This window comes from Lactuca sativa, chromosome 4, assembly GCF_002870075.4.
Source record: "Lactuca sativa cultivar Salinas chromosome 4, Lsat_Salinas_v11, whole genome shotgun sequence".
Lineage (NCBI taxonomy): Eukaryota > Viridiplantae > Streptophyta > Magnoliopsida > Asterales > Asteraceae > Lactuca > Lactuca sativa.
Window position 1 is genome coordinate 52,302,228 of NC_056626.2, and position 13,610 is coordinate 52,315,837.

At 31.9% G+C, this 13,610-nt stretch overlaps 1 protein-coding gene across 1 annotated transcript; it reads left to right on the forward strand.

Moving 5' to 3' along the window:
- The first annotated feature begins 472 nt into the window (after positions 1–472).
- On the forward strand, positions 473–1,042 carry LOC111876756 (calcium-binding protein KIC). Its single transcript, XM_023873319.3, has one exon. It carries the CDS (start codon positions 535–537, stop codon positions 910–912), a length of 378 nt encoding a protein of 125 aa, XP_023729087.1. The 5' UTR covers positions 473–534; the 3' UTR covers positions 913–1,042.
- The last annotated feature ends 12,568 nt before the right edge of the window (positions 1,043–13,610 follow it).

The following is a 13,610-nucleotide window of genomic DNA, read 5'->3' on the forward strand; positions in this document are numbered from 1 at the left end:
GGAAGAAGGAAGAAGACACCAATGGAAGATGATGTATTTGGAGAATGTTTCCAAAAGACATGAGAACCTTACCTTCCCATGAAGCTTCCTACAAACCACATCGTTTTGGTTTTTGTCAATAACCAAAAGAAATATATATAATAAAATTTAAAATATCAGATTGAGACCATCTGTTTTTAATTCTACATTGAATCTAATCTAAATGTTTAATATAAAAATTGTAATTTGTAATCGTCAAGTGCGACTTTGGTTTATTTTTTTGCACAGATATAAACCACCGTTACTCTAAAAATAGTGCCTATATATTTGCAAAATTCAAATTCTAGACAAACCTTTTAATTTTAATTTATTTTTGTATTTGAAAGAGTCGCAATAATTATGGAATATAAACTTACGGTCAAAAACCAAACCTACCCTAGTTCCAACCCGATTATCAAGTTGTCTTGTCATATCCATGCTTCATAAACATTGCTATAAAGAAGTCCATTAACTCTTCTAACTCCAACCCACCACCACCCCCAAACAAACAAACAAATGGAAGAAAGAGGGTACCAAGACTTACTTCCGGTGATGGCGGAGAAGCTAGATATAGCCACCTTCATGGAGGAGCTATGTGGCGGTTTTCGGTTGCTGGCGGACGAGAAGATAGGGCTGATATCACCGGAAAGTTTGAGAAAGAATTCAAGGTTTCTGGGAATGGAAGATATGAGCAAGGAAGATGCAGAAGGTATGGTGATGGAAGGAGATCTTGATGGAGATGGGTTCTTGAATGAAACTGAGTTTTGCATACTGATGGTCAGACTTAGCCCAGAAATGATGGAACATGCAGAGATGTGGCTTGAGAAGGCCATTGAAGATGAGATCAAGAAAGCCCCTGGACGTTCATCATCAGATAATGAAAACTTAGGTTGAAATTGTTAGTGTTATTTATATATTTTAGTTGTAAAATAAGTATGCATGGTATGTATTATTTATTGTTAAGAGTGGTGTGTATTTGATTAAGCAGCTTAATTTCTTGGAGTTTCAAGAAAGTTACATCCAATTAGTTGCAACATTTCTTGGCAAAATAACATATACATTGTGTAGTTACTTACAAAGAATAGTTGAATTATGAGTGCATAAATATATGTTTAATAGTTGTTTTTTTGTTAGAACACTATCTTCTTCTACATAAAAACTATTGAAGGAATAGTCTTTTGTTAATTAAATGGTTTCTTTGCATACATTCCAATATAATCACTTTTACAGACAATTAACATAAAATTAATTTATGTCCGTGAATATAGGTCATAAGGAACGAGCCATATTAATTATTTGTGTCTTATTATGTTTTTTTCTTTCTTGCAAAACACCATATCTTTAGTAATTAGTACAATATATAATTTTATGGTTTTCTTAAAATAATAGTAACAAAATGATTATTGAATATTCCAATAAATAATTATTAAGTTATAAAAATAAATTGCTAATATTTATGTTTAAGAGCTAGTAAACATGTATGTGCTTCTTTGATGGTTTTTTGTTTTCTGTGTCGTTTTGGTTACTAATTGATGTGCAAGATTTACAGAACTTTGGCTTTCTCTTTTTCAGCTTAAACAATTTGGTAGGTTGTCCTTTCTGCCCAAATTTTTAGTTGATCAGGCGTTGCACAAAATATATCACAAGCCACCATTAATATGTACAAAAATTCATCAAAATAACGAGATACATGAGAGAGGTATCCATATGAAGGTTACATGCAGAAAGCTCTGAAAAATCTTAATTGTGATGTTGGTGCTAAAACCTGTCACCAATAATGCGTAAAATCGTAGAGTATATACATAACTACCTCAGGTCAACTCATTCAGGTTTCGGTTAACCTACAATAACACACTATTTCAAAGACAATACCGGAATTATTAATTGTAAACATTATAATCAAGTAAGTTTTTTTATATTTATAAATTAGCTACTTTTTATATACAGTTATGTTATGAACATGGTCACATGAAATGAAGACAAAGCAATAAACAAAACATAGGTTACATACTTGATTGAATAGCAACATTATGTATATGAGATAGGTGTACGCCCACATAATTATGGGATCTTGAATCCTTTGTACAAAAGAAAAAGGGACATCTACAAAATAGACTTATAAGTCGTTTACAATAGGGCAGTAGAAACATCAAGATTTGTATATAATCCAACCGTAAAAAGGATAAAAAAATCAGAATTTATATAAAAACTAGTGAAGAGGCACGTGCGTTGCACGGGTCGGATTTTTGGTGGGTCATGGAAGTAGGACGCTATAATTGGTTGACGCTGAGAGTACGATGCTTAAAAACAAAATAAAGTAGAACTCGATGTATAAAAATATTTTGTTACATTTTAACAAACACTCAACTTATTATTTTGGCTACTTTAATCATACGTGTGTGTGTGTGTGTATATATATATATATATATATATATATATATATATATATATATATATATATATATATATATATATATAGGGTTAGGTTATATTGTTCTAACTATCTATTGTGTGCATGTAGGATTGCATCTGGACCAATCATTTTAGTTATTTTAAGAAAATAATTAATGCATATTAGATGTTAAAGATATAATGAGCATTAATTAGAACATTAACATTTAATATGCATTAATAAGTTTATTAAAATAACTAAAATGATTGGTCCAGAATCAATCCTACAAGCACACAATAGATAGTAAAAACATTTGAATCTAACTCTCTCTCTCTCTCTCTCTATATATATATATATATATATATATATATATATATATATATATATATATATATATATGTTATTGTATTCTAACTATCTATTGTGTGGATGTAAGGTTGATTGTGGACCAATTATTTTAATTATATTAAAAAAGTAATTAATAAATATTATTCAATTAAAAATAATTGAAAAATAGTATCTAATTTCACTATAATGTATTTTAGTCAATTGAGATAAATTAAAAAAATGAAAACTCCATATTTTTGCGGATAATTAATTTTCTTGATTTAAAAATCCTGATTTTTTTAATTAATTCAATTTTAATTCTAACGTAATTTTTAATTATATCCGATTTTATTTTGTCAAAATGACATTCTATTAGAATGATATTCTATAAAAATGTCAGGATACATATTTCTAACAGAATATATATTTTGATTAAATGAACCTCTTGAAGAAAGACAACACTCTTGAAAAATTAGTTGAAAATTAACAAGATCCTTGTATATTCATGGACATCTTAATGTATATTCATAAATATTCTTATAGAATAATAGTCATATACATTTTAATACAATTATACATATTCTAACAGAATGTTATTAAAATGAAATAAACCCATGACATAGCATGCTTAATTATACAATTTTTGAACAAATTCACTTGATCTTCTTCAATGGTCCAAAGTCGATTTGATTACAGCCATTCGAGAATGACATTCTATAAGAATACCTTAGGAACCCTAAAATCAAGTTGATTGTTTACCCTGACTACTAGGAGGGATACAAAATCCACCTTCTTCAATCATTTACAACCTTCTTCAATCTTTAGTAATTCTTAGAGAATGCATACGTCATACTTATTTTAGCTTCATAAAATATTTCAATATCAACAAGATCTTGTCAAAGATGAAGCAAGAACGTGTGACAATTGTAGAAGAATCAAGAGTCTAGAACAACTTTCACAATATAATTATGGAAGAATCTTGAATAAAGACAAACTCTAATTACGTACACACTCTTGATCGATAACCCCTTATATAATGGATTTTCAATATATATATATATATATATATATATATATATATATATATATATATATATATATACACACACATACACTAGCCGTTTACCCGCGCCAAGCGACGAGTGCGGATATGTTGTTGGCAAATAGTTTTAGTGTGTCGATTAGTTTCCTTTAGGTGTGAGGTGGTTCTTTACAACATTTTGGTGGTTTAGGATAATCGGTGAGCATTTTACAATTATAGTTACTGGTTATCATAAGTTTGACTAATAAGGGTTTACTTTGAAATTGTTGATTGTTTAACTTATTGTTGGGAAACATGTTATATTCTAAATCACAAATGGTGAGCACACTTTCTTATCTTTCGGTTTTCAAATTTTTGCTTGTGTATTTAATTATGAAACAAATGTAAAAATTTTGCAAAATAATCTTTTGTGTGCCTGATGTATGTTTTAGTGTATTTGTTATATGTATTTTAGAATAACGATCAATGACTTTTAATTTATTTATCTTGAAATAGTATAATTAAACAAAAATATTACATGTCACTTGCATCAAAATCTTTTTCTATAGAGTTATAAACTTCATTAAATATACTTAAAGTAATCATTAGGATAATTTGGTTTCCAAAATTCTAAGAAATAACTAAAAAACATAATAAATAAATAAAAGGTTAATGCAATATCTTTGTTAAGAAAAACAATACACGATTATTCTAACTAAATAGAAAATGTAAACAAATCACATTTGTTTTTGTTTCATATTAAAAGAGTACTGAACGTGGATATAATCTAATAAAATAACATTACAATGGAATTTTGTCATCTTTTACTAAATTAAATAACGACAAAAGCAAAAGATGTTCAATACTAACATGCTTACTAAATAAAACATTCATGATCTAAATCAAGAATGAAAAGTTATATTGAAAAACATTAAATCACCAAAAGCATGTAATGTAGACAGCAACTCATTTCTTGCATCATGATTCTTTTTAAGGACATAAGAATTGAAAATGTATGAAATTACAATAGCGTTTTGCTTCTATATTTTTTACAGAATAGGATTGTATACTTTGACAAACTAACCTGTTATAGCATTTAAATTTCTTTTTTTTACATAAGAACAAACATCATCTCATAAGCTGGGAACAATAATTAAAAAAAAATGCAAAAAAAGTGTTTGATGAAGCCAAAGTCTTACATAAAGAAACAAAAAAAAACATGACCAAAACATATAGATAGAAATAGTGTTGTACTTTAGAGTCCAAACCATTTGTAGCATTGTACTTTAAGAGGTTGATCAAACTTTAGCAAATAAGCACTAGATTTTTTGAAACATGGGAAACCTCATCAACTTGACTCCAATCCATTTGAACTAAGATGCTCAAAAACCTTGTGTCGACCCAAATGATGAACCGCTAGAAGAATAAATACTTAGTATGCGCAGTGGCAAAGGAGCCATCATGAACTGAGTGAAATACTTGAGATCATCACAAACAACACCATTGGTTCCATTAAATTCATCGAATAGGAACATTGTGTTTATTATAAAACAAATTTTGAATGCTAAATGTATAAAATACATAAACCTTGACGTAAATAGAATACATTTTACATCAAAGGTGATGGAAATATGCCTAATGGACTTAACAGTAACTATAACCGCTCATCTCCCATACATTATCCAGATTATACTATGTAATTTGAATGATAAAAGCTTGATTCTAAAGATGAAATACTCTGCTATACCAAAAACAATATAAAGCAATACTCATTAAAAAGGAGAACACAAAAAGGCTAACAGATTGGTAATCGTTTTCCCCTACAAAAGTGTACCCAAAAACAAATTTAAAATGTGATTATCTGGAGAGTTTTAAGAAGTCAAATGATTTATTGGATCCCGTATGTACCTTTCAGAAACCAAAAAGAAATGGAAATCACTTGGGTTTCTATGGAAGGATCAAAGAAGGTAATATAAAAAATATATTAAACAAAAAGATAGAGAAGCATTATGAAACTATACTTGGTGAATGGATGAAGATTCAGGGATCAGTTGAATATTCAAAATAAAAAATCGGTGTAAGTTCTTACATGTTTAAATGCATTGAAGGTGCACACCTTCAGTCACAAGAGTCGACCTATAACCTTTCAAATACACCTGCAACATCAACACACAAACACACAGTTAGAGAGACAATTCAACACACACACACACACGGATCTAGAAAAAAGATATTGAAAGGCACCATGTTTTATCAACATACATTTAACCAAAATTGGGACAAATATATAATCATCATAGAAATCTTCAAGACATACAAGAGAACGAAAAGGTCTTCCAACGTGATTGAGTCTCCCACTGAACCTCGGGTTGACATATTCAATTAGGTGAAAAAAGAAAGTAACACCTTGAATCAAAGGAATTATCGGGATCTCTGGTTGCTTATTCATTTGAGATCTTCAAACTAACTATGAAATTTTTAAAAATAATAAGGACCACCATTATCACATGCAGAAAAAATGATAATAAAAAAATGATGATACCGTCATAGAAGAAGAAGCCATAGCCGACGTTTGTGGTGATTTCAAGATCTTATGCAAGTTCATTTACATGTGGGCATGTGGGAAATTATTCATTTTATAGCCTACAAAACAAACCTATCATAGGCATCATAAAGGGTCGTAAGAGTAACAACATCAACTGTAAGTAGATTTTTCAATATAGCCTTAAATTAATTTTATTTGAGCAGATCTAAATTAGAGCTTGTTGGATACAGATAAATCTGTTTGTAACGAACCATGTGATAGAGTGAACTAATTATATCTAACTCTTATATAAAGATTTGAATGACATTAAAGGACAACATTTCGCACATTATATGAATTCACTTAGGTTGAATCAAATAAAGTCGGATAAAGGACGTACCATGGACCCCAACAATCAGTTGGGATGAAAATCTGATTAGGTTGTGGATGGACCTTCAAAATGCTTCCTATCATACCTATGACATATCATTTCAATAAAACAGATGAGATTTTATTATGTAACAACAACTCACGTTACTACAGGACACCATTGATATCGATTGGCACTATCCAGATTATGAAGGCGAATGAGTGGAGAAATACTTGGATTTAACATAAATCGATCAAGGATTAAAGGGGGACGATGTGTTTTAACTGATTCGGAGGATGAAAGGATGTGATGGATTGAGAGAGAAAGGCTATGTAGATGCTAAATGAAATTGGATCTATAATTTGAGATGAGGATAAATAGTTCAACTAGAGATGACTAACACTTGATATATGGAAGATGGCCATCATTGAGAGATTTTTTTTCCTGGAATTAATGTAACAATTAAATGACCAATTCAAAAACTGAGATACACTGGGGAGGTTGTTAGGCGGGATAAGGAGTGGATACAAAATGCAGACCGAGTTAAGATCAATCCAGGTCGTATGCTGACCAATTAAGATTTTTAAATTTTCACTGCTTAAATTCATTGTGTAAACTGCATAAAGATTTGTACCTCTTAAAATTCAGCATTTAAGGCTAAATGCTTATTAACGTGTGTGTGTGTATATATATATATATATATATATATATATATATATATATATATATATATATATATATATATATATATATATAGGGTTAGGTTATTTTGTTTCTTACATTTATTGTATGTTAGAATGCACCAATAGGAATTTAGTAAATTAAATAATTATTTAATTAAATAAATATAGATATTAAATGATTTCCATAATTATATGTATATTAAATGATATCCATAATTATAATTTTCTTTTTATAGAAACTAATTAAATCCATCATTAATCTCAACAATAACATTCTTATAGAATGAATTCGCATCTAGGTGTTTATATATGAGTTCGTATTTTGTTTCAGGACTCACTCGCTTAAAATAGAATAAAGTTGCATGGAATATGAAGAATGAGAGTGTATTCTACTAGAATATACTCTCATTCTGCTGGAACACACTCTTATTCTTCTAGATATGAATTCATTCTGAAAGAATATTATTGTTGACATTAATGACGAATTTAATTAGTTTCCATAAAACTGAGTTATAAGTATGGATAACATTTAATATACATATAATTAATACTAAATTCCTATTGGTGCATTCTAGCACACAATAGATGTGAAAAACATTTGAACCTACCCCTCTCTCTCTCTCTCTCTCTATATATATATATATATATATATATATATATATATGTGTGTGTGTGTGTGTGTGTGTGTGTGTGTGTGTGTATAACAAAAGACGTAAGATCCTATCCTAACATACAAGATAGATAAACATGGAAATGCAATACCCTATAAAAATGAGAGTCTTTTGTTATGGCAACCCAATCTTATATTGATCCTCGGCACATAAGGATCATATCTTCATTCTTTAGGGATTGAACTTTACAGAACTTCATGAAGCTTCCTGATGTCATCAAGGGATGCAACAGTTGATGATAATGGCACTGATGTAATCGTTGACAGACAACAATTAACTTATCAAATCAAATAAGGGTCCTAACAGGTTGTGGTAATTATGATATCAAGTTTCTACAGGTTTTTAAAGAACTTCGTATGTTTTCCAAACAGGTTTGGGTAAGTCATTGGCCTAAGAGGCAACATAGAATTAGAGGTCATAATGGAAGTTAGTTTTCACTAACTAGCCAGGTGAGTACATGTGGATTTTATGGATACATAGCAAGTGAATGATTTATATGTGAAAACAAGTAAGTATGTCACTAGGTGTGAAAATCTTTGATTATGTGAATGTTTTGTTGTCAAAGGGTTTTAAATTATAAATCCCAAGATTCCTTGATTTATAAAAAGTTAATTCTTATTTGTGTAATAGTTGAGTTTTCCATATAGTATGTTATATGATTGAGCAGTGAGATCTATAGTTATGGTCTACAACCATGTATTTGATTATCTGATGTGTTTTGCAAAAAGCCTATATGTGTATTGGTATTTTGAGATTTATGTACAACCTTTTAGGAAAATGTCTATCTGTGTATTAATGTTAAAAGATTAATTATAAGCTATCTGCGAGAAGTAATGTAAAATGCATCTATGTGATTGAGAATAGAAAATAGTAAGCTATTGTTTATAGAAAAGTTGAAGCAAAATAAATAAAATGGTTAAAGATTTATAGAAAGAGTAAAATGAAAAGAAAGTTTGGTGCTCTATAGAAAGTGTTTGTGAACGATGTAGATTTCCCTGCGTATTTTAAGTGGAAGCTTGTGTCAGTCTCCATGGATGAAGCTACTTAGATAGTAAGTTGACACAGTTCTTGATCTCAGGTCTTCATGGGGTTACCATGGAGGACTCCACGTAGATAGTAACCAACATGAATTTGTTTATCGAACCTCAGGTTCCCAAGCGATTGGGACTTAGGTAAGATTCGTAGGGTTTGTTGTTGGCCTCCAGCTAATATGTTCTTCTGTGGCCGTATGTGTTAGGATTTTATGTGTAAAATTATGCGCATATAAACAAGTAAAAGTGTAACATTCGTTTTCCAGGATGGATCAATTTAGGGTTTTAATGAGTCAAAAGGTTGATTTTTAGAGAAAATTGAGTGTAACGATGTGATAATTGGGTGGTCGTGATGTGACTATGGCAAAATACAAGAAACGTGTTTTGGACCACCCTCATGACGTGAGACACAAGGTGTCACAATGTGAAACCTGCTGGAGTCCATGCCCATGATTTGTTATGATTTCTGATAATGCTATATTTATATACATTTCTAGGCATTATTTTAATACAGTGTAAGCTATAATTTGGTTTATTGCAAAGATATTTGGTACTTATAATGTTTGAATTTTATTTTGCAGCAAAAAATGGACATTCTCGAAGAAAAGGACTGATATCAAGAAAAGTTGGATACTTGGAGGAAGAAGAGCTAAAAAAGACACAAAAAGGATGTTGTTGGACAGCTTGACCCCTCGTCAGTATTTTGGCCATACCTCATGGCTTGTAACTCTGATTAAGGCGATTCATAATGATATGAAAACTAGATAAAATTTCAAACGACTTTCGTGTTTGTACTAAAATGTGAATTCCAACTCCCACGACGTGGCGATCATCCACCACGATGTAGTAAATGGAAACTTCACGATCATTAAGCTGACTTGGAGAATACGGCATTTAATAGAAGACTACGACGTGGTGCCTATTCACCACGTCATGGTGGTCAGATTTTAGGAAAGTATATATATCCAAAAAATAAATCAATTTCTAAAAACCCTTGCTTTCGTTTAGATTAGATGAAATCTTAATTACTATGTGTTGATTTTTTGTTTGATGGATTGATAAAGTTAGTTTTAGCTTTAAATATTATTTGATAAATCTAAACCCAGCATGTTAAAGTTTCTATCTTTATTTCCTTGTCTTAAGATTGTGTAGTTAAACTGCAGTTAATTGCATGAAATTGATTTACCTAGCTATTTATGATCACTAAATTGTTAGAGCTAGTGATTAGTCATATCCTAGTATAGGTGATAAGTTAGTTTATTAACTGTGTTAGAGAGCAGTATTTGATCATAATATTTTCTTGATTACTAGACTTTACCAAAGAATAGTAGTCTGTAGATTCTATAATTCAGAGTCCAAATTACCTTTAAAATCAATTTAGTGTCCTTAAATTGCATGTTATTTAGGGTTAAAGTTATTGAATTGACTTATGCTAGTTAGTATGATCATGATGACTAGTAACTTTTATTTGGTAACTAGCGGAATTAATCCATTGTCTTGAAATCAACCATAGGAAACAGGAGGGATTCGAAGCTAAACGAAAATATCCTTTATTCTTGATTTGAAATTGTTTTTCTAATTGTTTACTTTAGTAATTAGTTGAGTATTTTAATTAAGTTAATTAGAACTTGTAAAATCAGATAAAACCCCCACTTCTAGTTGTTTTTCTTAGTTTAAATTTTAGTAGTTATTTTATTAAATAAATATAATTCCCTATGATCAACACCCGACCTACTTACTATTCTATAAACGAACTAGGTACATTGCCTATAAGTGCATAATTAGTTAAGTTTTTTTAGGTTATAAATTTAAAAGTTGAATATATATATATATATATATATATATATATACACTTTATGTCAATTTCCTTTGTATTTAAGCCCCTATAAGTCGATTTTAGGGTTCATTACCATCCTCCAACACCCTTTTACCTCAAAAAAAACCCTAACCCTAATTCCCTTGGTCATTCTTGGCGTTTTAGAGCATTTGTTGGCTTGAAGAAGAAGAGAAGAATGTGTTCTTTTGGTGGAGCTTACAAGGAAACAACATCAGCATCATCTCATATTGTTTCTGGACCTTTGCAAGTGTCAAAGGCTCAAACTTTATTGCTTAAAGTGGTTAGGTCTAAGTGGTTGTCCTATGTCTTTCATGTTTGAGCAAGTTTAAATGGAAAGAATTCATAAATTTGGCAACTTTATGCATTCTAAGGGTCCCTTGAGCATGATAATGTTTAGATCTTGGAATTGGTTGATGATTGGGTCCATGCATATGGTTTTGGTGCAATCGCTTCATGTTTGAACTAGAATAGATGGAGGACATGCATGAGGCATACATGTATGTAAAGTAATCATTTTATAGACCTTTGGAGTTCCCTTTAGCTTTTGGAAAAGTTGGAGTGAAAGGCTTAATGGATTAAGGACTTAAATCTTGGATTTATGCTTCAGACTGTACTCGCAACGTGACACAAGGTGTGTCATGACGTGACCATGAAAGATCCCGTTTCTACTGAGTTTTGTGGGACTCACAACGTGATAGAAGGATGTTCACATTGTCAGGTCAACCCAAAGGATTTTACATGATTGAGTTGGCCGAGTTAGAGCAAGCCGAGTTGGAATTGGGTCGAGTGTACTCTCACGTCGTGACTAAGGATTGGTCACTACGTGAGGAAAGTTGGTTGACATTGATGGTTGTTGATTTTGACTTTGACTTTGACCGACGACTTGTTGAAATGGGTTGACTTTTGGTCAAGATTGTTGGATTTAGAAGATAGACTTAGGGGTTTACCTTGTGTGGATTGATAGCACATGTTTAGCACACATCATTTGGCAGTGAGAGCTGTCAGCTATGGTCGGCATGACATTGAGCTGAGCTTTAGTCGACTTTGTGAGCCAAGTGAGTGTCTTTACTATAATCGTGGGTCGAAGGCACCAATGTCGGCCCACTGGATTGTGTTAGAATTGATGCTAGTTGTCTTTGTGACCCTTGTATGTGTATGATGGTTGGGACCTTTATTTATATGTTGGGTTGGGCCTGTTTTGCTTATTGGGCGAGGCCTATATATTGTCTTATGTAGGATGCCAGTTGTCTTTGTGACTCTTGCATGTGTATGTTTGTAACATCCGATTATAAGGTACTTTCATTTTTAGCCCATGACCTAATAAAAGTTGGCACATTTGGTCCTTTGTGGTGTAAAGTTCCAAATTTCAGTCTGTACATTGGGCATACACGTAGGTACGCGCAACGTACTCGTGAGGAGCCTGGATCGCGGAAGCCAAGCTAGTACGCTAGGCGTACATATGGTACGTCAGACGTACTAGCCCAACCTCTAAACACTAAATTTTTGGGTTTCACCCCTATTTAAATGCATTAACTCACCCTTGGGCCTTCCCTAATCAACCTCCATTCCTTCCAAACCCTAATCTCGAGTGTATCCATTGTGAGTGAAGATTTTGAAGCTTGGTGGTGATTTTAGTGGCCTTTTGTTGAAGAAAAAGACTAGTGAAGAAATTTGTGTTGCATGAAAGCTTGTGGATCCAAAAATTACTTCACCCGGTGCATCTTTTGAATGTATAAAGTTCATACCTTGATGTGTTTCCTTTTTGATCTCAATGGATGAGTTTATGAGCTTCTTGTCCTAAAGATTGGACCTTTGTGAGTATGGAGTACTCCTGAGTATTTTAGTTGTCCTTTCACACATTTTAGGTCTTGTAGATTCATAAAAATGGTTGCTTGATGGTCCCTTTCTAGCCATGAAAGAGTTTGATAGTGTTGAGTATGGATTAAGTTAGAGTTTTAAGGATTAAGCTCTTTTCACCCATGCGAAGGCTTAAAGTTTTGGAATTTATGGTTTAAGTAGTCCTAAGAAGTTCATATTTGTGTTTAGATACATGTCTTAATGATTAAGACCATTTTGGAGTGTTTTTTGGGGCTAGATGGCATATGCCCCGCATACTTCTAGCTATGCCCAACGTAGCTTGGTCCGACCCCGATTCCACCTAGTCTTTCGACTACGCCCCACATAGGAGGAAAGTACGCCTAGTGTACGTGTTAGGTAGTTCACTTTTGCTGAATTTTGACCATTGGTCAAGATTTAGGGTTGTAGACCATGGGAGGGGCAAAATAGTATTTTTGCATTTAAGGGGCTTAGTTGTGGGATTTGGACTAACGGGTTGAGTTATGGACCTTAATTATTAATTAGGGTTAATTATTGTGTTATTAGGTGGAGTCTAGTTCTGGCAGTTTGAGTATGAGATTTATCTGTCATCAGTATCAGGTGAGTCTCATCACTTATTCTTACATGTGTGGTAGAATACCTATATTTGTGATGACAAGCTGGGTCTAACTGTTATTTTGTATTATGTTGTTTATGTATAACTGATACTGCGGATAGTCTCACGGTTTGCTGATGACCCATAGAGTGTGTTGTTGCCCACTGGGACTGCTGATAGTCCCGAGGGTTACTGATAACCCATAGTTGTTTATTTATGTTGTATTGTATGTGGTGTCTTGGTGAACTCACTAAGCTTCATGCTTATAGTTGATTTATGTGTTTCAGGTACTTTTGAGGATCGCG

Excerpts from the sequence above, each read along its gene's own strand:
- LOC111876756 (XM_023873319.3), top strand. The coding sequence starts at position 535 with ATGGAAGAAAGAGGGTACCAAGACTTACTTCCGGTGATGGCGGAGAAG.